The following is a 26,559-nucleotide window of genomic DNA, read 5'->3' as shown; positions in this document are numbered from 1 at the left end:
TCAGATGGCCTGGGGTCCATTTTCAGTAAGTGAATTCCAGCCCTGCCATGTAAGGGCTCTGCCATCTGCAGTGATTGCTTCAGCCCTCCAAGACTCACCTTCCTTAACTTTAAACTAAGGTTAACAGTTTTAAACTATCGAAATACTAAATGTAATCTATAAACATAGATTTCACATAGGAATTCAGAAAGCTATTCATGGTCTCCACATCACCCCCTTTCCCCACCCCACAGTCTTAAAGGCTAGTGTGAAGCAATGAGGGGAAAGGCAGGCAGCTCCCACTGCCTGGACTGGCAGAAAGCAGAAGGCGGGTATCAACACAGAGATAAGCTTGTTAACTTGAACAGCTTGTCAAAATGCTGAGCTCTGCCCTTGCCCTTTCTGGACTCCACTCTACAGACCAGGATGACCTCCAGCTGAGAAAAAAGCAGCTGAGGGACACCCAGCAGGCTGAAGATGCTCTTGCCACTCTGACTGGTGAGCACAGACAGTGGAGAAAGAAGGGTGCCTCAGCAGAGGCTTCAGCCTCCCTCCCTGGCTAAGGGGTCCTTGCAGGACTTGCTAGGGCCAGAACCTGCAGGCCCCATTTTTATATAAACAGCATCCAAAGTTAAGAGAGAATTTCGAATTAAATTTTGGAATATGACCTGTTGGAAATCTTGAGACAACTTGCACATGAATACTGAAATCACAGGGTGAGCAATTAGCAAAATGATCTAGGATGGGGAGCTATTAACTTGAGGGCTTCTTAAAATAAGACACGATAAAGGGAATTTAAAAAATTAAATTCTGTTCCAAGGTGATATATGTGAAAACAATAAAGGAAACACCATAGTGCTTCCAGAACTCTGTAAAACAATTAGTCAGTATTACACACTAACACTCGGTTTTAACACAAAAGGCCTAAGTTTGTTACTGAACCTAAAAAGGAAGCTTTAAAAAAATTCTACTGATTATTTTTTTCTCTTCTAGTTTTTATTTTGGCTTTTTATTCTTTCAGCTTTTGTTTTGGATATTAAAAACCAACACCACTGAAGTCGTCGAACAAACATACACTGGAATATTTTAAACATCAGAGAGTAGAATGAGGGATATGGCAGAAGTCTCCCTGTCACCACTGTCCCCATTCTCCTTCAGACCACCCATCCACGAATCTGACAGGCACGATTCATAACATCTCATCAACCTTTGGGAAGCATCAAAAACTACATCTTCAGGCCACAAGTATAATGTGGATAATTTTTTCCTCATTCCTCTTATAATAGTTTGTGGGTCCAATAAAGGCCAGCACCTGGCTTTTCAAATCTACCAACACAGCATGGGGGTCCTCCCCTCCGAAAGTGAGGGGCATCAGATTCCCTCCCCACCTCACCTCACTCCCACCATAGCCGACTCTGCTCTTTTTAGCAGTGCATGAATTTCAGCATGGATGCAGACAGACCTCACATCACTGATCCTCCACCGATGGACACTGAGGTGGTTTCTGACCCTTTACTGGCATACGGAAGTTTGCAACAAGTGATCTTGGAGAACACTTTCCAGCCCTCAGGACACCAAGAGGATCTCATGATGCTAACACGGAATGGCTTCAAATGCCAATGGGCACACGCTTTTGCAACGTTGATGGATTCTGCCAAAATGCCCTCCTGAGGAGTAATCCACAGTCCACACTGGTACTATTTATGTTCTAGAGAGCCCGTTTCGGCACAATTTTTGCCAATGAAGAATGTCATGAAACATTTGAATTTTTGTCAATGTGGTAAAAAATATCTCCCTGGAGTTTAAATTTTTAAGTTTTAATCTGCATTTCTTTTATAATGAAGTATCTTTTCAAATATCAAGAATTCATACATTCTCTGTGTGCTCATTCATATTTTTGTTATCAGTCATTCTCTTATGGATTAAGGAGATCAGCTCTTTGCCTATGATAGAAGCTGCAAAGATTTTTTCCCTAGTTTCATGTTTTATTTGGACTTTGTTAATGGTATCTTGTGAAAAGGTTTTTTATTTTGTTCATCTTTTATGACTTACTTCCTTGGAGGCTAAGAAAGAATCGTCCCACATTTGGTTCTAGTAGCTGTATACAGGTGCATTATGTCATGTTAAATGCTACAGTGGTTTCCAAATTGACCAACAGTATAGTATGTTAAGTGTGGGTTCAGACTGCTACCCAGTTCTATTAACACCATTTATTAAAGTCCACTTTGCCCCAACAACTTGAATTCTCATCTTATGTATATTCTGAATAACTTCAAGCTACATCTGGACTTTCTATTCTCTTCTGCTGGTCTGTCAATTCACCCACTAATCTACTACCATTACTGGGTTGCAAGGGGGTCATGTCTGGTCCAGTTCATCATCAACATTGCTCCTTTTCCTTCCAGATCACAACTGCCCAACTGAAGCCATCAGAGCGGTACTTACAGGATTGTGGTCATTGGTTTGTGTGGCAAAGATCTGTACTTAACACAGCACTTTGGGAGAGGGGGCCGATAAACTAGCATCACTAGGATACAATCAGGTAACTAACTGATGTATTTATTAATATGCATTAATAACATTATCTTATTGATAAAGAAATGAAAAGGCAGAGAGATAAAATTACACAGACATCACAAGATAAGTTCCTAGGTGAGTCCTGGCACACAGATGCCATGAGTAAATATTAATTCCCACCACCCCCAATTCTCTTCCTTCCTTTCTTCTGTGCTTCCTCCCGCTCCCCTTTTTTTGTAAATTTAACAACTGTCTTGGCATACCAGGCAGGGTCTGGGAGGTTATCGTGCCAGTCCTGAAATCAGCATCTGCCCCAAGAGCTTTCTCTGTTAAGTAACCCATCATTTCCATTTTGTTCAGTCTCCTTCCATTCCGTTGTTCTACCTTTCCTGTGCTCCCCCAAAGGAAAGAATTCCTATCTCCTAGGTGGTTTTCTTTTGGGGGGGAGGACCACCTTGAGAGCATCTAGTGATATCTCAACATCTCTGAATGGTGTAACATGTACCACTCCAGTGTGATTTACAGTCTTAAAGATGCTTAAATGCAATAGCAGGAGTATAACTGAAGTTGCGGCTGGAAGAACTAAAAATAGAATTGAGTAAAAAGGCTAATTGTTTTGGGGGGTGTACACTCAACCCTTTTCTATAATACACAGAAAAAGCTAGTTCTAAAAAACAACACAAAACCCATGAATTTTATGAGATTGGTAAAAAAAACAATGGATATGGAGAGTCTGATAAACAGGCTGTCATGGTGGCACAGGCATGTGATTCCAGTGACTAAGGTGGTCGAAGCAGGAGGATCTCAAGTTGAAAGCAAGCCTGGATAACTTTGCAAGACCCTGGCTCAAAATAAGATACAAAACAGGCTGGGAAGGTAGCTCAGTGGTAGAGTGCCCCTGGGTTCAAATCCAGAACTAAAAAAACTTAGAATGATGTGTGACTAAGTATATAGCTAAAGGTAAACAAAAAAAGATTTTTTTTAAGTGAACCATTGCATTTTTGAAAATTATTATACCTATAAAATTATGATTATTAAGTAAGAGGTGGAATTAAGAAAGAGAGTGGCAACAAATTTCAGGGGGTTAAATGTGAGAGTCAATGGATGGCACTGCAGTAGTGAGTTAGATTTTTCTCTGATACACTGAAAAGCTTCACATTAAATTCCAGACAGATATGACATAACTGCTCAAAACATTACAAAAGCAGTCGGGCATGGTGGCACATTCATGAATCCCAATGACTTGGGAGGCTGAAGCAGGAGTATCCCAAGATCAAAGCCAGCCTCAGCAATTGGATGAGGCCCTGTCTCAAAATAAAAATTGAAAAGGGCTGGAGATGCAGCTCAATGATTAAGTACTACTGGGTTCAATTCCTGGTACTAAAAAATACACACACACACTTAACTAAAAGAGAGGTAAATGAATGTAGGTCACATGCACTTAAGTACAGTAGAAACCTAAACATAATATGCTTCCAAATACAAAATTAATCTAAATTATTCTAAAGAAAGTATTCAAAAAATGTGGGGTGGGATGGAGTGCAGGGAGAGTCAGCTTGAATCTATGAAATATAAGGAGGCAAATATCTATACAATATTCAAGTTTGTTAATTTGAATATATATATATTTAAAATCAACTATTATTTTAAAATAATACACTACATTGGAAATACTGGGTTTCCAACTTATATTTGTCAAATGATGCTTCGAACTACTTATATACATGAGGGCTACTGTTGGGATCTTCTTCTAAGAGTTTTCTACAACATATTACCATCAACTCAGTTTGAGATCCAGCTATTCTGGATCCAAAAATGATGCTGTCACTGGAAATTCTATCTGCAGCCACACATGTCCAATCCCATTACCTGAAGACAGTTGTCTTTTCCTCTCGTCCTCCAGTACATAAAAACTCCTCATAATGACCAATTACTCTACAATGTATTCTACTGTTTGTAAAGTTAATTTAGAGTAAAATCCAGCATTAGTATATAGGTTATGTTCCTCTTCCTGAAACATCAGTTAAGGGGCAAAACTGCCTTTTATTCAGATATATGCTATACACAAAGTATAATGAAGGCTGAAATCACAAAGTCAATATCGACCAATATTATAAAATCATGCAAGTTAAAAAAAATTTTAAGTATAGCAAAACGTACTATAAAGATCTGTAGAGAGTCCTGTAAAACTCTTCACCAATGAATTCTATTTCTGATGATGTCAAGACATGTTAAGAGGAACTAACTGTAAATACCGAAGTTGGGAAGATGCATATTCAGGAATGTTAGGGCAACACTGCACATTGGATTTTCCTTCTAGAAACTCACAGCGTGAACGGAAGTAAAAATTCTGGGACTCCTATTAAAGAAATACACTTATTTAGCACACTGTTGTGCTGTTGCTGTTCTCAATGGGAACAGTAGGCATGCCTGGTGCAGCTGTCATGAGGACGAAGGTCAACGACATTAAACGTGTTTGGATAATATGGTGGGTATGTTTATTCCTTTTCTTTTTTAAAAAAATTACTACTACTATCAGTCTTTCTATTAAGTGCAGAACAGTTCAGTTCGAGTGTCTGAATCATTATCAGCAATTTTCCTGCTATATGTAAAAAGCAGTTTCAACTCATTTGATTAAAACAGATTGCCCTGATACTACACTGTGCACAGGAGTACATATGACACAGCAGATTGGCTACGTTAATTGAGAAGATAAACAACTTTCTTTTCTGCCTGTTCAGTACTTTGTGAACTCATATCTATGAAAAGAATTACTCTATAGTTAAACTGAGGCAATGGAAACAAGTATATAAAACTATAAGGTAAGTCTATATTATAAAAAACAGTAAAAAGGAGGTTCTGCATTCTTTGTAATATTAATCCAAAATGATAAGAAATAACTCGAGGAAAATACATAAATTAAAATGAAAATCTCATATTTTTTAAATCAGCTCTATTTACATATATACATTTTCTGGGCAAAAAATAAAAATAAAAAGACTAAGACTGGAAGAGTTTCACATAAAGCTCCAATCACTGCAGGGCTGTAAGATTGTATGATCCTATACATAAGCTCAGGATTGTTTCACAATTCATGTGAGACAGATTATGATAGATATTCCTTTACCAACTTATGTTCTTGCTAAGGACCCATAAGGAAAGAATATGATAATTTTAGACTACTGAATATTTGTGTATTTACATTTAAAATTGGCTAAAATCTACAAGAACACAGAACTTCAGACTCTTTTATCTAAAAGGAACATACTGTTGACAATATTCAGCAAATGAACACAGTGTCATCTGTGTTCAGTGATGAGCCACGTATGTGAGCAGAACAGAACAGCATGAAGGGTCTCAAGTATAGGGGTAAAGACCTACTTTCCATTATGAGATGGAGGGTCATATGATAGGTGGTAAGTCCACTGCTAGACTACTACAAAAGGCTGTCATACACCTTACCAAAGTAAATGCTACTTTGATTGTAAATGTTTAACATGGGGAAACCAAATTATAAAAAAGATAGCAGAAAATATGTTTTCTTGGTTACAACTTTCCTAAAGAAAATTCAAAACTCAAAAGCTATCAAAATATGCAGGAAACTATTCCTCATAGAAAAAGAAACTGCTTTATAGTATAATGTATCGAGATTAAAAGACAGCAACAAAAGGCAGAAACTATGCAACATATATAAAAACATGATTAGTAAAGTCTGCAAAATAAAAACCTCAGATACTGGTTAAAGAATATAAACATGCAATTCATAAAAGTAGATATGCAAAGGTTTACCTAAGCATTATGACGATCAATGTCATTTTAGCAATCAAGGGAATGCAAATTAAAACTGGGTATGGATGGGCCACATAAAGGAGACTTTCACTAATATTGGGAGGGAAACTGAATACCATTGGTAATTAGCATAAGGAAGTAGAAGGCATTTCCTGAACTACAAAGGTTTACTGGTGTTCTCAGCAAAAGATCTGCAAGGCCAAGTCACAGGACCACTGCACCATAGCTCTGAACACATTAACATAAGGGATGGCTCTTTCTAGTCATACAGCTTATAAGTCCCACTTTCCAACAGCCAGTGACTTCCCTAGATTCCAGTGTCTGGTGCTGCAAAATCCCTGTGCGTGCGTCCTGAGTACAGAGGGTTATGGACATGGGCTGATGGGAGGAATGATGGTTTCTGAACTGGTCTCTGAATTTCTTCCAGGCGAAGTTATTGAAGAAGGCTTGATGCGTGTACTACCTCATCACCCATGCTTACTTGTACAAAAACTATTGAACAGAATAAGGAAGACCTTCTATACCAACATGGAAAGGTTTTAAAGGCATCCTAGTAAGTAAAAAAGCAAAAGCAAAAGCAAAAGCCAAAAACAAAAACAAAAACAAAAACAAAAACCAAACAAGTCCCTGATAAATGATAAATGTATATATGGACTCCTGCAGCTCCCGACACTGGAGGGCCTATGACTGCTTTGCCTTCTGCACCATGTGCAGTGCTAACTAGCTCCCAGTGATTCCACTTGGTATAGGCTAACGGCACACCTACCCACCGATGTGCCACTGCATCGGACGTGCTTATCCATCTTTTGTCACCACTCCTGTTTCCTACAATCACTTCCACTTAAATTATTGCTCTATTCAAATCTCTGCTCCTGGCATCTACAGCCAAGAGGAGGAAGACTACTTTAAATCTAACAACCTCCTTCCACCTTCCACTCTACTGAAGAACAATGGGAACAACAAGGAGGAAAGGGCAGGAAGTGGCGCTGAACTTTCTGTGTTAGAATCCCAGATTATTTCTTTAGAATTTAAATTCCAGAACAGTCCCAACTCATGTGTGGAGATTTAAACATGAGGTCTAAGCTGGACTGTTCCCCAGTTCACTTGGAAGGGAAAGAGACTGCAAGGAAGTGCAAACCTCTCAGATTCTTTCACGTTAACCCAAAGGGAAAAAAAATACACTTCATTCACACCTTCTCATGTACTGATACACTGCCAGCATAAAGGAGAACAAACGGCAAGTGCTGTGAGCAAAGGGCAGCCTCGGCTTTCGTCTGACTTAAGTCAACAAGCTAGATGCTCATCCAAATAAAATTTACTAAGTTTAAGCAATTACGAGATGCTTTGCAATATGTGCTGATGAGAAACTATTACTGCAAGACCGCTTAGGAAAAAGCATGGAACAGAGTGTAGCGCTTCCCTATCTTTCAAGGACACAGGCTCCAGATAGGGTTTTGGCGAAAGGTTTCCATGGTCAAAGTTTGCCTTATGTGCGCATCTTGAGTCTAAAAAGGCAGAAAGGGACATAACATAGAGAGCATTCACCAAACTGACCTGATTTCAAAGATATTTTTCCAAGATTGAGCAAACACCCTGGCTTGAAGCTTGGAATCTGTGAAGATCAGAATGCCCAATCAGTCCTGCTGCCTCTCTCCCTTCCACAAAGCTGCCTGGATGGCAATAACTCCTGGCAGACATTCTTTTCAACAACTACTTTCTTCATACTCTTTGAAATAAATATAGAGTCCTGCCTCTTGATGTCCATACCTCACAGGATAGGTTTATCCCAATTCTGCAAACTGGCTATGCTTAGCAACTGAGGACAGGCAGATGGACGGGAAAATGATCTTAACAAAAATAATGTAAGAAAATGTAGCCTAACCATCATCCTGCATCTAAGCAATCACTGAACTCACATTACTAAGAGAGTTGAGGTAGGGCAAAATGGTGCAGAGAGACAAGTTCATAAAAAAGAACATGAACTTTTACAACTTTGGCTTCAAACAAATCACCTAGAAAAAAAATGGAATTTTCCAGATCAAGTAATTTAACATATATGTGTGAGTGTGAATGAATGATCATTTACTGTAACTTTTCTAGTTGAAAAACTTTCAAATTTCAAATTTAAGGGGATATAGTTTTTAGTGAATTTGAGTATGTGGTCTCAAATTATTTCTGATAGTCTAGGTCAAAGCTTGATTTTACTTGGGACAATCTGAAGCAAAGAAATAAAGTCTAGGTGTAACACAACGACTTTGGCCTTCATGCACAGGAACATACTTCGGTGGGAAGCCCGGTGGCATGATCACATAAATCGTCACACTCATAGACTCACACAGGCTGTTAGAGGCAGGGCAGGGGCTGCCATAAAAATTTAAATACTACTTAAGTGACTGAGAGAAGACCCATCCTTCACACCTGGGATACTGAAGGAACTGGCAGGTAATCCACCAATGGAGCGTTAGAGCAAGAAGACAGCAGACACAAAACAAAGTTAGAGCTCTTTAAGTTAAACTTGAACAATGCTAAACTTAAAATGCATACTTTGTTGATGTTGTTGAGTTCTCCAAGAGTACAAACTGCTTTTTTATTTATAAAGTCATATGATCACCTTTGAAGGAAAAAACAGTCACTGATGATGAGGACCACTGAATTTACCTAATAATCTGTCCATTTTTACAAAACTGCTTCATGTAATCCATTTAAAAATAATAACTGGTTCATTTCAGTCCCTGCACACAATGCTTCCTTTTGTCCCTTGTACGTCTCTCAAATGTCTTATTTTAAAGGAATATATAGTACTCCCGGAAGACATTTTCCCATTTCTATTCTCTTCGACTCCTGCGAGCCCTTGTTCTGTGTGATAAGGCAATCTCCTCCGGGATCTGAGCTGTGTAGTTTCGCACCACGAGTGACAAGGACTCGACTTGAATAACTGCTGTGCGCAGGTTGTAATTATGTCAGCCAGAGTGTTGAACAAGGGGCCTGATTAATGTGCGCCCCGGCCCAGGCGCAGTCCCTATCAAAACCTCCGCACAGGCCAGCAGTGGGGATGGGTTAAAGCAGAAAGACAAAACACGCTGCAGGGTCCGTGATAGATGAATTGCTCCAACAGTCTTCAGGCAGATGTTCCAGGACAGTATAATATACAATTACTCTGCCTTATCACCTTCCCAGGGACAATAAAGCTTCCTCCTTCTATAGCTCATGTGAGTGAAGGCAAAATTAGTTTTACTTTTACAACACTGACTCACTTATCATGTTGCCTTGATTGTGCTTTTACAGCTAAAGAAAACATATATTCCATTTTTAAACTGAAAAAAAAAAATCCTTAAAAATAAAACTGAAACCTTGTTTTGAGTCTCCTTTACATCAGAGATAGTGTTTTAAAAGATTGTTTTGTTAAAAAGAGATTCAAAGAAAGTAATAAAATATGTTTGTGCATATGTAGTTACAAATAAGTGCCCACATGTAACTCAGGAAGTAAGATCTAGACTGTATCATCATTACATTCACAACATCATTTTTCAAGGGCCATTAATGGGAAGGAACGTGTAATTAAAAAATACATGTGTGCTGACCCTGTCCACACATCTCAGGCACAGGTACCCAGCTGCTGGGGCCTGAGAGGCACAGGCACCCGTCTGCTGGTGTCTGAGAGAATCTAGTCTGAATGACACACTTATTCACACCACCCTCTCCTCTGTGTTGGGTCTCTCCTCATCAGGAAAGCTGGCTCCCTGATGATGGGAGGCTGCTTCCCCACCCTTCCTGAGGAAGTCCTGCTAACACTGGGGCACCTACTTCAGGAGCGCCGCACTAATCATTTGTATACTCTTATTTGTAGTTATGGAAATGGTGCCAAAAACTCTAGATGATATATATAAAATAGAGCTACCTAAATTTGCAAAGGGAAAAAGGTTTTTATTTTTAAGGCTCAAAAACAAGCTAAAACCCTAACCTGAGACATAGTCATTGCAATTGTGTTCTAACCATAATTTAAGATAAGACAAAGCAGCAAAAACTCTAACAGAATCAGTGAAGCCTACACAAAATGTTAGTGAATGCAAAACTAGCATACATCAACCTGTGGGGCAATATATATGACTTATTTCCACTTTTTAGTGGCTTAATGCAACTGACACCAACACTCGGCAGTTATAATACAACCTAAGTCATGAAAACAAATCATGCACCCTATCTTACCCGAAGGAGTGATATATTTGCTTTTTCTTTTCGTGTTATACACATACTCACTCCAATACCCACATGATCCTTGTTATTACATTTCTGGTGGTAGGACACACTCTAGATGAGTACCTATTTCTAGAAATATGGCAATCTGAAGAAGCTGGGCACCAATCTAACACAGTCTTCAGGAGTTTACCATAGCAGCACACAGCAAAGTGGATTAAGCTCATAACTGGCAAAAGCGATACACCATGTTCAAAAATGTGGAAAAAGCTAAACAAAAGGGGGGTAACCGCGACCAGAACAGAGAGGAGTTGGGTGACAACACAGACACAGAGTGTCCTTTGGATTTACTGAGGGAAGAAAAACTCAAAAGACATCAGTAAAACTTGTTTGGAACAAGTTACAGAATAGACACCACATTTGAAGACTACATTTAACAGGAGTGTTTATTAAATGATTACATTGACTGTTAGCTAGCAGCAAGCAAAATTTTAAACTAATGAAAAACAGCCAAAGCAAGATAGCCACGTGTAGAAATTCTACACACAAGGTGAATGACATCCCAGGACCTGGGTGCGTGTGTCGGGGGTGGGGATGAGACGTGATCAAATTTGGTGCTGAGCAGTAGCCTAAAACGTGGAAACACTGTTAAGAGTCTGAGCTAAAATCAGCCATAAGCAAACAAATGAAGCAAACTCAAGCGCAGCCCCTCTAGCCGCACTCCCAGCTGCCTCCATCTACCCCCGCCCCCCCCGCCCGGTGTTCCCTGGGCAGTGTGCAAGCTTCCCATTTCTTCACCTCTGTCTGCTGGGCTGGGGTTTGTCCTCACCAATCTACTGGAACTGGTCTCCCCCAACACCTTGGACTCCTGGAGCTGCGGTACGTGTTGGCACGTGTTCCTGCTGCACTCCACCCGGCACAGCTGGCACTATTTGCCGCAGACCCCTCTCTTCCCTGGAGGTCCCTTTGGATCTGTGAGCCTGCTTCTCAACCTCTCAGGTACAGGCTATAAGCCTCTCTGCTTTCTTCATTTTCTGCACTTTCTGAGGGAAATATCAATCGCGTCATTGGTTCCAAACTCTGCACAGATTCACACTGACCCCTGCGAGTGATTTGGCAAAGTAAGGTGTGAGGACACCATGTTCCTGCTCCACATTTTCCACTGGTCACCCACTGGTTGTGGAGTCAAACTCAAGCTCTCCAGTACGGGCAGTGGTAAGAGCCCACACATACTCCCTGCCTCCTCTTATCAGATCATCTCAGATGCTCTGCAATCCAGGTTTGCTCGAGGGAGAAGATAAATTTAATTTGAAGGAAGGGTATAACTTGGGAGTGGAGAGAGGGAAAGAAATCTTACATTTAGGCAACATTAAAGTTACTTGAGGTTTCTGGATCAAAACAAATTTCTCAAGCTTAAATGTCAACCACGTCTAATCTCAAACAATTCATTTCAAGAGATAAATCTTCTTATTTAAGCACTTCTCGGCATTTACCACAGTTTCTCTCAATGGTAAATTTTTATTTGTTTTATCACATTTCTTATATGTTAAAGTTGCAATTTAAGATGAAGAAACAAAACAAGAGGAGGAAGAAAGCACCAAATAAGGTTAATCAACATGACAAACACACAGGGAGATGTCTCCACAAAACCTCCAAAGGAAGGATAAAGGTGGAACAAGGCTTTATATGGCAGGAGACAAACCAAAATAATTAAGATTAAGGAATTAAAGATTAAGTTAAAATTCCCTGTAGAAAAAAGTATCAGGTTACATATTATGCTATTGAATAATGGGTTCTAGTTTATTTGAATCACAGCTCACTTGTACATCTGTAGTAAGTAATGGTATGATTTTTTTACCAAAACACAAAAAATGTTTAGTAGTTCTTTTACTAGAGCTTCTTAATAAACAGGAACACAGTGTAAGGAGGAGAAGGCCAGCAAAGGGTTTGTGCTACATTCCCTTAATCAAGGAGACGAAGTAAGAGTCACAGAAGACACTGTCTTCACAGAATCTGTTAAGCAAGAACCCAAACATGGCACACGTGCTACCACTTGGAAGGCAGCACCTTACTCCACACAGGGAGAACAGTGTGTCAGAAGGTGTGCTGATGCAGAAAGCCACTTCAACTTCCTTGGCCTCAAAACACAACTACCCTGTCCAAATTACCATATTTGAAGTGTTTCAACTTTTTCTTTCTTTCTTTCTTCCTTTCTTCCTCTCTCTCTCTCTCTCTCTCTCTCTCTCTCTCTCTCTCTCTCTCTCTCTCCCTCCCTCCCTCCCTCCCTCCCTCCCTCCTTTCCTTTATTTTTGTCAGGCCCAGGAATGGCAATGTATCAGAATATGCTGAAACCAAGGAGCTGAAAATAAAATGAAATAACTAGTATCCTTGCATTCTTACTGATTAATGAAAGTTGATCAAAAGTTTATGAACTTCAGAACTATTCTGTTCTGTTATATTCTTCTCTCAAACACAAGGCGAGGCTGACCCCAACCACTGGCTGTGCAATGCGCACAGTACTGGACTGACTGCTGTCAGCACCTCCTGGTGATTATGCTGTTTGTCTAAGAAGCTCCACGCTTTGAGCTTCTAACTGCCAGAGGATATAGATAGTTACACAGGGAAGTGTTTTGTTGTGTGATAATAGCTCTAGTGTCTGAGGAATAACTTATTATGCAAGAGACTATTGCCCCAAAAATATTTTCTATTTTTTTCATCTCTAAGGCCTTTTTTTCCTGCCACAATGTATACAGATATATCTAACTACCACTCAAGGGACTGTCCAGAGTAATTCCTTGTAGAAAGACCATCCCCAAAGATAGCTTTGGTCCTTTTATAATGACTGGATTTGGGATTCAGCAACAGCAGGTTAAATAAACATGTTTATCTAGATTCTACTTTGAGATATAGCAGAGGGAATGTATGGTCACTTTGTGTTCAAAATGGTTCTTCTAATTAATCTGTGATCTCAATGCCTGTTTCAGTTACATCAACAAACAAAACAACTTACTTGTACTGATATACAAAAAGGTATCTCAGATTCTTTTTGTTTTAAAGACATCAAACCAATTTATAATTTTTAATGCTATGGAATCTATTTGTTCTAAAGTCTATATGATTATTACATCAGTTTTTTACACAGATTAAAATTTTGAGTGTTAACCTCAGGCATGACATGGGTTATATCTGTACACAGCCTGATTGAATGGAAAAAGGTTTGAAAGTTACTGTGCTCCTGTGTTATAGCACAAGGAAGCAAAATCTGAATGAAAGAAGATGTCTGAAAGTAGTATTAGAAAAAAAAGTAATAGAAAATACAAAAACCACATACAACAATTAAAATACATTAATAAAAGTCATTAATGAAAGAAAAAATATGAAATTTTTATGTAGGGAGAATGTAACTTCTGCTGCAAAGTACAAATACAGTAGGAAAAAAGAGAACTTCATTACAGAAAATCTGAAAGGATGATGCAATTCTGGGGACAACGTATCCATTTTGTTAGGGAATTCTGCAAAAAATTCCACCTACACTCACCAGAAACAGCTACTCCATGTGAAGGGCACTATGACTCCACAGAGCACCATTTTGATACAGGTTAGGAGAAGTTTTTGAAGCACTGTTTATGCTTAGCAATAAACAAACACGGCTTCACAACCAGCCACGATGATACTGACATCTACCTGTGGCTGGCTGAACTGTGTGCAGGAGATCAGCAGGAAGCGGCAATCTGCCCACTAGCAGGCCTACACACACGCAACACAACGGACACGTTTGTTTTCCAGAGGAGATCCATCAGAATTTGAAGAAAGCTTTTAGACTCACCATCACCTTATGAAAAGTCTGGAAAATAACAGGATTCTTAGGTTTTCAGATTTATTTGTGAGCCTGGCTCATTTATTTATTCATTTATTTTTATTCCATTGAATAGATTAGCAGTTACAACAGATTCTAAGGAGAGAACTGATAGATATGAAATAATGAAATGATATTGACTGGAACTCTAAATAACAAAAGTAGTTTTGACTCAGTCTGTTCTGATCTCACTAGACTGTGGCAATAACTAGCTTTAAATGTAAATCATGTCTAATATCAATATTAGATATTTACATTTTGATTAGTATTATATAGTGTCTTTATTCTTTAAGAAATTCAAAATTACCTAGATGGAAAGGTTCTGTGGAAAAAGAAAGAGTGTGCTGTTCATTTCTGTACATGTATTTTTGGCTTCTTTTTCTTGGTATGTATTGTGTACTGTTATAAGGACAAAAATGTTGTTTTCTTCCACTGTTACTATTTATGGGCAAATCCAATTTCATTCTATTCATTGCTTCCCCTGCTACAACCTATGTACTTGCAAAGGAAGCCAAAGAAAAACTGAAACTCTCAGAAGAAATTATCCAAAGGAGAAAACTGTCCCTAACTCAGGATGCTGCTGAAACAAATGCAAGACAAAACACATAACGCTGATATAATAGCATTGTATAAAAGTGCATTATATTACCTATGACCTGGAAATATTTAAAACAGATATTTATGTACATATCTGTTTAAGAAATTAAAACAGCTGGCTGAGGTTGTAGCTCAGTGAGTGGTAGATCGCCTGCCTAGCATGTGTGATGCACTAGGTTCACTTCTCAGCACTGCATATAAATAACTAAATAAAAAAATAAAGGTCCATCAACAATTAAAAATAATATTTAAAACGTAAGGAAATTAAAACAAACTTTCAGAAGAAAGATGATTAATACAATTTTTTGGTCACTGTACCTTAAAACTTCCCTAAAAATGATTCTAGTGAGTGGAAAGAAAGATTTCCACTAAGTTAATAGCATATATCATCACAATTTTCTAGGGCATACATAATTTCGAATGGTGGCAACAAATAGCAAATTCTCTCTACTCCAGTCACATGTGTTAAGAACTTGCCAAATCAGATGGTCACAGAACTACTAAAGTGAGTGTTCAGGTGAACAGAAGGACTGCTGGGGCAGAGGGCAAAAGGAAGCACTGAGAGAGAGCCACCTGGTCAGATGTTGCTTCACCCACTCAGCCTTGCCTCATGCAAAAGAGAAAAACCTCCTGAGATTAAAACAAAACAAAACAAAAACAAAAACAAAACTAAAGAGTCAATGATTTCTATGGAAAACACTGGCTGAGAGTTAAGTGAACCAGCAAGAAAGGGAAAAAAAACTCAAGAGTAGATTTCCTACAAGGTTAGCAAACAATGAGGTGGACCCCTAATCTGAGGGGAGAATTGTACACTTTATCCCTCAGCTCCAGTGGATTTAAAAACAATAAAAAAAGTGAAAAAAGTAACAGTAAAAAATATTAAAAAAACCATAAAGCTTATGTAGGTTAGAAAAATAAAGACAGTTATGAAGTTGAGGAAAAAATGTAGCCAAAACTAGACTTACGGAACACTGAGGCTATCTCATGTTGAATAAGAGGAGACACAGCAAAGAAAACAATAAGAACTTCCAGAGATGGGCTTGAAACTGCAGTTTTCTATAATTTAATGAATGGCATTTAAAATGCTTTATAGACTTGTCCTTAATATTTTTAATACTGCAAGGAATATTTTGTGTTACTTTTCATGGCTTATTATTGGTTTGTTACTTAATATGTATGCATTGTATTTCCTCCATAAGTCCTAAAGGAAACAAACAAACAAACAAACAAAAAAAAAAAAAAAACAAAGAATCAAATAGGAAGAGATTTCACATAAAAAGGGGAGAAAAAAAGTCTAATTTTGGTCATTTTAGTAAAACCAATATGTAACTTGTTTTAGTGAACTTTCATATATAAACCAATGTGATGAATGAAAGAAACAGCAGTTTGATTCTAACGAATTCTGTGGGGATGGCAGATTTCCTGCTCTTAGAAAGGACACTTTCTACAAAATACAAAAAGGTTGTCCTGTTTTCTTCTCTCATTAATATAGAGGTGACAACACATAAAAGAAAATAAGATGTAGAAAATGTTAGACTGCTTCCATTGTATGGTAGAAACAAATCTAAAGAATTTGCTACATAAATATGTTAGGACAGTGTTCTATGACTCTAAATTTATGCTTTGAAATTATAATGCATGGTAATTAATTGTGAAAGAGTTATAAAGTAGTGATGGAATACACTGATTTGTAATGGATTAGATTTTTTTATATTTTAGACAGTAAAAGCTAAGGAAAAGAGTACATGTTTACATCTAAATAGAATGAGATGTCATTGCCTAAATTAATAATGCAAACTTGAAAAATAGCCTCAGGTTCAAAAGACCAATTATAAAATTCTTTTGTAAATAAATCTATATTCACATTTTTCATGAATAATAACAACAACTAGTATTTCTCTACTAATATTCAACTTATAAAATCAGAAATATATTTTCAAATAAAATTTAAATATTGTTTCAGTTTCTAGTGATGGCAACTTACCTGAAAAATAAGGGTCAATAATGAAAAAGATAGGAATACTCATGGGCATAGTTTTTAATCTACCTATATGAAGTAAGTAAAAATCTAAATGGTAAAAAGTTATTTCAATATTTTGGGTAATCAAGTATTATGGAAAGATACCAATAAGGTAAATATGACCACATCTTTTCAGGAACAGTGTGATCATCTAGGGCACTAATACTCAAACTATGGCAAAAGACACATTTCCTTGGTTTAAGGTGGCAGCATTGGGACCTTTTTATTCTATGCATTTACTACAAGCTCACTTTTTAAAACCTTGTTCTTAACAACAAGAAAACAAAGGCATCTCTTCTAATTTCTATATTCTGTTCATGGTCCCTAACTTAAAAAGAATTCTTGCATTTGCAAGCTCTTAAAGAATTAACTTGACTTTTGTTCCCCAGTAAAAGCAATCTTAACCACATAAACACAAAAGTATAAAAATTTTTGAATAGAAAGGGTTCAAGCTATTTACTTTCAGCAATTTCAAAATTATTCAAGTTATAAATAAAAATAGAAATCACCTTCTTATTAAGGACATAAGTATTTCAAAAGGAGATCAGTAGATATATCACTTTATTAAATGTTCTAAGTATTAATTCACAGGACATCAACGAAATGCTTAGAGAACACCACCTCCTGTTTAACTCAATGTCTGACAAAGGCAAAATATAACTGCAGTCTAACCAGCTCAAACGCACTATTGCATGGAAGTAATGCTCATTGTCGGGGACAATCCGCATAGGGCACAGTACTATGACCTCAAACTTAGAAAAAAGTACAATATTCTTTCAAACCATGGAAAGTTGAATTACTTGGAAATACATTTTATAAATACCAAAACACTACCAGAACAGTACTGATCTTATTTTAAAAAATAATAATCTTTGTAGCAGCACTAAAAAAAGTCTTAATCATAAATTTTAGAAATTCATTCTAAAAAAGCCATGGGTATGCACAAAAAACTTAGGTATGAGCATTTTGAGAGTAAACACCTGAAAATGTTGTTCATGTCCCAAAACTTAATATATTGATTTCGTTATGTGTGACTTGGGGCCACGCAGGCATTGAAATTATATTGCAAAAGAATAGTTTTTCAAATTAGACATTTGAAAACAAAGTATTTGAGCAATTATACAAGAACTGATTTTGGATTTAATAAATTTTTAACTAATTAGAAAAATGTAAAAACATATTTTGGCTGTTTTATAAATGATACTTAAGCACATTGAATACTGTCAGGATATCGAAACTCCAAATTAACTTACTGAAAGGTGAAGCAGAACCTGTAACCAGGCTAAAACAGGCACCAGAGAGGACAGTAAAAACAAGGGTGAATATTTACTGCATAACCACATACCAGGCTCTGGCAAGGTAACGTCAATGTGTGTCTGGCTTGATGCGCGCAAGGATCCCAGAAGGCTGGTCTACTAACAATCCGTATTTTACAAATGAAAAATGTGGTAGCTCAGGATTTTAAAGTGTTTGACTAAGTTGGGTTTAGTGGTGCCTGCCTGTAATCCCAGTGACTCAAGAGGCTAAGAAAGGAGCACAAGTTCTAGGCCAGCAACTTAGCCAGGCCCTGTCTCAAAATAAAAAATTAAATAAAAAAGGGATGGGGATGTAGCTCAGTAGTATAGCACCCCTGAGTTCAATCCCCAGTCCCCTCCCCGCAAAAAAAGAGTTTGAGCGAGGTCCCACGGTAAATGTGTACTGAGCCCAGATTCTGCACACACCCTGTGCACCGAACCACACCCTCGTGCTGTGAACCTAGCACAAGGTGAAGGTGGAAACTGGATGTGCAGGTTAATTCTGTAGCAACTATCATCAGTTAACTTGCCCCATTTTAAACTTGTTTGCTTGAAAAAACGAATTCATGCTGTAAATGTTATCAAATACTTCAGATTTTAACCATTAAACCTGCTTTTAAAGGGTAAATAGCACTTGTTTATTTTGTATGTGGGGTTTTCTTAACCCCATGGTTTTTAACATGGTTTTTCATAACCATGTTTGAATCAGTAATTCTGGCTACTTTAAAAGAAGTTTTAAAGCCATAGTTCAAGGGGCTAGAGTAGTAGCTCAGTGGTAGAGAGCTTGCCTACCAGTGAGGCACTGGGATGGACTCTCAGCACTGCATATAATTAATAAAAAAATAAAATAAAGGCATTGTGTCCATCTACAACTAAATTTTTTTAAATTTAATAAAATAAAACCATAGTTCTATAGAAGACTGATTATGGCATAGAAAAATAGTAATAATGTTAAGTATAATAAATTTATTCTGCAAGAAAGCAAAAATTCACCCCAAGACAACAACAAAAATCTTATACATAGGGTACAGACTAAAAGCACATAATCCTAAGAGCTAAGTGATAATTAAAGGAAATTTTTATAATTTTCTTATTGCTTTTCTTGTTGTATAGGGAAGGCAACTGCAGAATGCTCTCTGTAATAAGAAAAAAAAAGTCATTTGATAATGTTTATTTTTTTATAGAGCACACTATCAGCACCTCAGAATTTCTATTGTCAGTACCCTAGAACCTCTAATGAGATCGCCATTTTCCCAAATTTATAAGAATTACCAATCTAGTATTACACAAAACCAGAAACCATAAAATGTTGAATGAATAAATAATTAATGAATGAAATATATCTGTAATATCTCTGTACTATTCTATGACCTTTCACATAAAACTTAATGCAATAATATGGCTGATGATGGAAATTATGGCAATATATTTGCTGAATGTACAAGCTATAGTCACAGGAATACAAAAATCTACTTTTTAAAGAAGGCTTGATGTTCAACCTATATATTCAAATATTCAACAGAAGTGGCTGAATTTAAAGATACACCCTCAATGTCTTCTTGTCGATACATGTGGTAGTGACAGTGGAGGTCTTTAGTTCAAGGGTAAAGAAGGTATCATTCAACTGCCTGCCAAGAGCATGGTGTCCCAGCTCACCTGCGGGCTCCAGGAGCTGTGTGGCCTGGCTGCAAGCTGCACGCCCCATGGTGCTTTCCACCAGGTCTCTCAGCGTGTGCCTCACATATGGTTAAGCCACATGGTTCAGCACCACCTGAATGCAACTAATACTTCTCTGCACCAGTACTTTACTGCTATCACTCAATACTTCTGTGGTGTGGCTGATACAATTCAGCTGCCCCAGAACCCAGCATGTGAACTGAGCATCCAAGAACTCCAAGATGCCTGCAGCATAAAATGCTACATGTGCCATCAACTACTCATCTCAGAACATACATCCTGTACTTGAAATTCTGTCACCTTTCATGCCATAGCAAAGATGCTCTCAGCTCTGTCAGGATTTCATTTGGGTTCAATATGGTCTTTCTGCATGTTCTCTCCTGTCCTCTCTTACCCATTTGAATATGCATTATAATTACTTGTGAAAATTAAGTCACTTATTATGTTGTGATATCCTTAAAGGAAGAAAAAATTTCTTACGTCATCTTCCATGTCTCAATAAGTGCTCTGCTGACAGATGAGATGCCATACACATATCAAATAAAGGAATGAGCAAGAAAACCAGAAACTAAGGTGTAACAGAGGACTGTCTGAAAATGAAGTATTAAGATTACAAAAATAGAAAATAACTTTATGTTTTGAAAAGGTACTAGAATACTGCATGATACTATAATGGTAGATACATGTCATTATAAATTTGTCCAAACCCACAGTATGCACAACATGAGGAGTGAAACTGACTAAAATCTATGGGCTTTGGATGATGAGGAGTGTCAATGAAGGTCCATCAATTATAAGAAGTGGACTACTCTGGAGGGGACACAGATGATGAGGGAGTCTCTCATATGTAGGGAAGAAGATATTTGAGAAATCTCTGTACCACTGTCTCAATTTTACTATGAACCTAAAACTGATCTAAAAAAAGTCTGTATTTGAAAAGTCACAAAAATTAGGTGCTATAATAAACTCCTAATGGAATATGCATTGTGTTTTACAGTATGCTAATTCGTGTTGATTAGAAAAACTAAGGCATTTATTGATTTATTCAACAGGATCCAATTGTCACAGGGGCCCATGTGGCCTCATTACCTGTAGTCACACCAGGGGCACCTGTAGGGCTTCTCTCCAGTGTGCACACGCTTATGCCGAGTCAAATGGGACTGCGTTGTGGAGGCAAAGTTACACTCGTCACATTTGAAAGGTTTTTCTCCTAGAATATATAAAGAAATGTTGTACATGAACAATAACAAGTGAATATTAGTAGCTACTAAGCCTGGTATTGATGATATTAAAAAAAACTTGCTTCCATAAAATGTTTAAGAATATCATTCAATAGATTCCACACATTCAGGATATTTGAACATTTACTGTCAGAATGAGAAAGTTAGGAGATACCATTGATTTTTGTTTCTATATTAGAATATAAGCAAAGAATATAATATATAAAGTATAACTTATACAATAGGAATCTAAATTATCGGTATAGCAGAACCACGTCAAGAATGAAACTTGGAATAAAGCCACCATTTGACCCAGCTATCCCACTCCTTGGCCTATACCCAAAGGACTTAAAATCAGCTTACTACAGTTTGACATAGCCATTATCAATGTTTAGAGCGGCTCAATTCATAATAGCTAGATTGTGGAAACAACCTCGATGCCCTTCAATAGATGAATGGATAGAGAAACTCTTGTATATACATACAATGGAATATTATTCAGCTTTAAAGAGAATAAAATTATGGCATTTGCAGGTAAATGGATGGAGTTGAAGAACAACATGCTAAGTGAAAGCCAGTCCCAAAGAACCAAAGGCCAAATGTTTTCTCTGATAAGTGGATGATGACACATGACAGGGTAGGGAGGGGGTAAGGGAAGAATGGAGGAAGGATGAATTGTGTAGAGGGAAATGAGGAGTGGGGAGGGGGCAGTTGGAAGGAAAGAGAATGAGACAAACATTATTATCCTATGTATATGTATGATTATACAGTGTGACTCTACTCTATGTACAGAGAAATGAAAGTTGTACCCCACTTGTGTACAATGAATTAAAAAATAATAAAAAACTTAAAAGAATGATTTAACAAATTGTTACATTAAGGCAATTATAAAAATCTCAGCGAGGTTAAAACCACAGAAAAGAACACAATGTAGATATGCTCTGAATATAGAATGTAAAATCTATTAAATTCTTAGCATTAAATATAGATAAAAATAAATAAAATCAGGCTATAAATGGACACTATTTTAAAAGTCTTAGAAGTAAAAGAAATTACAGTTCCTGAAGTTGAGTAAAGGTACAGAAGTCTCAAAGAAACATTTAAAATACTGTAAACACTATTTCACACCAACTCAAACACACCAACTCTAGGCAGACACAGTCAGAACCACCGTACCAAGAAGGCAGACGCAGCGGTGAGGAGCCAGTGCTGTGTTCACTGGACCATCTGTCCTTCCCGCCTGCTCTCCTCACCACACCCACTGGGAATCACCCAGATTCACTTGCTTTTCACTCTATTAGTAACATTGAGAGTAAGCACCAGAAACAAAGTTATTTAATTTTAATTAATGTAATTTAAATTTTGAAAATATTTCTTTATTCAGCCTTGAAAAGTGTTCAAAATATGCTCGAATAGTCTGGGAATATGAATTTACTTTTTGAAGTGCTTTTTTTATCAAATCTAAATACAGATCATATACTGCAGGTGAAAATTTACCTTTCGAATTGAGAAATGCTAGATGTGTACCAAATATACCAAATTTCCATTTGCATTTATTTTTTTCTTTTTGCTACTGGGGATTGAACCCAGGGGCGCTCAACCACTGAGCCACCTCCCCAGGCCCTTTTATATTTTATTTTGAGACAGGGTCTTGCTGAGCTGCTTAGGGCCTTGATAAGTTACAGAGTCTGGCTTTGAACTCGCAACCCTCCTGCCTCAGTCAGAGGAACCCCTGGAAATACAAGCATGCGTCACTGCACCTGGCCCAATTTTAAAATTTTTATTCCAAAATAACAAAATACTGCTGGTTATGTTACAACGAGTTCATATGGAAATAATAATTTGGATATATTTGGTTAAGTATGGAAATACAATTTTACCTGTTACTTTTACTTTTTCTTAATATGGCCACCAGGAAACAAAATTATACACGTGTAGTTCACTTTACACTCCTACTGGACAGTGACGATCTACAGAAAGAGTCAGGTCCCTATTTCCCCTGCCCAAAATTCACATGTAGTAATATTCTTCCAAATAGATGTTCTTCCTGGCAAATTTCACATATATCTTGGATTAAACTTACAGATCTCAATAATTCTGCTTGTTACCTCTCTTTTTTCCAGGTTGTTGTGGTAGCTCTGTAAGTATACTGATTTATTCAGGAAATGAAGGATGAGGATCTTGGCATAAAATTACATCACTTTGCCTGTCATCAGAGCTATATCTGTCCCTAAAATGACAAAGCTTAGAACGTCACCCTACATGCTCTGCTTCTTTACTATGGCCTTACCACGACAGGGGACCATTTCACTTAGCCACACACACTAGGTTCACCTGCTTGATGGCACGCTCTAAGGCAGCACGGCGGCATGGCTGGATGGAGCCAGACAGACTTCGTCTTCAACCTGGCTTTGTCCTATCTCACACGCTACCTGTCAGACCTCTGCAGAAAGATCAGAATGGTAATACCACCGAAACTCAGGAGACTGTGAGGACTCAGGCGGAGAAAAATATAGAAAGAGCACACTTAGCAGAGTGTGTGCAGTGACCAGATGCCCTTGTTACTATGAAAGTACCGCTAAGTGCATGGACTCTCACAGAACAGGAAGGGGCACACAGTGGCTCTCGTCAAGAGCTCAGTACCAGTAAACAGACACACAGTTAACACACAGGAAAAATTAACAGGTTTGCACAGTAAAAGAACATGACACAAATATATCACTTAATAGATCCTGTAAGGAAATATTTCTGTTTGACATATTCTTATAGGAATGAATAAATGAAGGAAGGGAGGGAGGGAGGAAGGGAGGGAGAGCAGGCGGGCAGGCAGGCAGGCGAGCATGCGAGCTTGGTGCAGCGTTGCACTCCTGTAATCCCAGTAGCTTGGGAGGCCGAAGCAGGAGGATCACAAGATCAAGGCCAGCCTCAACAACTTAGTGAGGCACTAAGCAACATAGCAAGACCCTGTCTAAAAATAAAAAATAAAAAGGGACTGGAGCACAAAAAAATAAAATATCTGGCAATCAATCTAACAAAAGAGGTGAGAGACCCCTACAACAAAAACTATAGAACACTAAAAAAAGAAATTGAAGAAGACCTCAGAAGATGGAAAGATCTCCCACATTTGTGGACAGGCAGAATTAACACTGTCAAAACGGCCACACTACCAGAAGTGCTACACAGATTTAATGTAATTCCTGTTAAAATACCCATGACATTCTTCATAGAAATAGAAAAAGCAATCATGAAATTCATTCGGAAAAAAGTGAAGCAAGAGGCAACACAATACCAGACCTTAAATTATACTACAGGCTATAATAATAATTTAAAAAAAAAATGGCATGGTAATGGCAGCAAAACACACAGATACATAGACCAATGGCACAAAGTAGAGGACACAGAGATAAACCCACATAAATACAGCTATCTCATTCTACACAAAGGTGCCAAAAACATACATTGGAGGAAAGATAGCCTCTTCAACAAGTGGTACTGGGAAAAGTGGAAATTCATATGCAGCAAAATGAAACTAAACCTCTCTCTCTCACCCTACACAAAATTCAACTCAAAATGGATAGAGGAATTAGGCATTAGAACAGAGATCCCAGCACCTAATAGAAGAAAAAGTAGGACCAAATCTACATCGTGTTGGTTTAGGACCCGACCTCCTTAACAAGACTCCTAAAGCACAAGAAGTAAAATCGAGAATAAATAAATGGGATGGAATCAAACTAAAAAGCTTCTTCACAGCAAAGGAAACAATCAAGAACATGAAGAGAGAGCCTACAGAATGGGAGGAAATCTTTGCTACTTGCACCTCAAAGAGCATTAATCTCCAGGATATACAAAGAACTCAAAAAGCTTAACACCAAAAAAACAAATTACCAAATCAATACATGGGCTAAGGAAATACACAGACACTTCACAGAAGTAGTAATATGATTGATCAACAAATATGAAGTAGTAATATGATTGATCAACAATATATGTAAAAATGTTCAACATCTCTAGCAATTAGAGAAATGCAAATTAAAACTACCCTCATACTTCATCTCACTCCAGTCAGAAAGGCAATTATCAAGAACACAAGCGACAATAAGTGTTGGTGAGAATGTGGGGAAAATGGTGCACTAATACATTGCTGGTAGGACTGCAGATTGGTGCAACCACTCTTGAAAGCAATGTGGAGATTCCTCAGAAAACTTGGAATAGAACCACCATTTGGTCCAGTTATCCCACTGCTGGGTTTATACCCAAAGTACTTAAAATCAGCATACTACAGTGAAGCAGCCACATCAATGTTTATAGCAGCTCAATTCACAATAGCTAAACTATGGAGCCAACCTACGTATCCTTCAACAGATGAATAGATAAAGAAACTGTGGTATACATATGCAATGGAATATTACTCTGCCATAAAGGAGAACAAAATTGTGGCATTTGCCAGTAAATGGATGGAACTGGAGAACATCATGCTAAGTGAAATAAGCCAATCCCAAAACACCAAAGGCCAAATGTCTTCTGATATGCAGATGCTAATTCACAATTAGGGGAAGGTTAGGGAAGTACAACAGTACTTTGGATGAGACAAAAGGGAATGAAAGGAAGGGAGGGGGTATGGGAATAGGAAAGACAGTAGAATGAATAGGACGTTACTATCCATGTTCATGTATGATTATACAACCAACGTGATTTTACATTATGTATAACTAATTAGAACAAATTTAAAAAAAAACTATAATTAAAAAGGGGGCCTAGAGATATGGCTCAGTGGTTAAGTGCTCCTGGGTTCAATTTCCAGTATCAAAAAAAAAAAAAAAGAAAAGAAAACAAAAACCACAATACAAAAAGCATACTGATGAACTGATAAGTAAAAAACATCTTTGAGTTAAAAACAATTTTTGTGTCTTTTCACCATTTGTCCTTAAAGCAATGCCACCCGTAGCAGCCCCATCGAGCAATTACCCCAGGTCTTAATGTATCTTTGCTCTTAGTCTCTAAACTCCTAGTCAAGCAGTCTGAACTGCTGTGGACAACACCACTAGCGACACACAAGACCTGACTCTCGTGATGATGGAAGATCTTGCTTTGAGGGACATGATGTTCATTTTGTGTAAAGCTGAAGGAAAACAGGTCAACCTCTATGACATGGAAACACAAGAACAGCCATGTATACTCATACCTGAATATGCTACATTCCTCCTAAGAACTGAATTTGTTCACTAAGTACAAGGAATAGTAACTTAATGTCATATCAATATCAAACTTCAGTTCACAAAAAAAACCACATATTAATTATTTCACTAACTTGACATGTATCTGTCTAGACTGACCCAGAAAGAACAAAGTATTACAAACTGTGCCAATGAGATATAAATGATACATAAAATATTTCCATATTCATAGTGCACACTG

General features: G+C 37.7%; 1 protein-coding gene across 8 annotated transcripts in view; it reads right to left on the bottom strand.

Moving 5' to 3' along the window:
• Positions 1–26,559, bottom strand: part of ZNF407 (zinc finger protein 407) — a 432,266-nt gene that overhangs the window by 131,548 nt on the left and 274,159 nt on the right. For all 8 annotated transcript variants that reach the window (XM_079109133.1, XM_079109139.1, XM_079109136.1 and 5 more), the window contains one exon: positions 21,014–21,134. In XM_079109133.1, coding sequence (XP_078965259.1) covers positions 21,014–21,134 — 121 coding nt within the window. The remainder of the gene's footprint in view (positions 1–21,013; positions 21,135–26,559) is intronic.

This window comes from Sciurus vulgaris (genome assembly GCF_902686455.1).
Source record: "Sciurus vulgaris genome assembly, chromosome: 13".
NCBI classification, from domain to species: domain Eukaryota; kingdom Metazoa; phylum Chordata; class Mammalia; order Rodentia; family Sciuridae; genus Sciurus; species Sciurus vulgaris.
The sequence above is the reverse complement of the archived record's forward strand: the minus strand, read 5'-3'. Positions and strand labels throughout refer to the sequence as shown.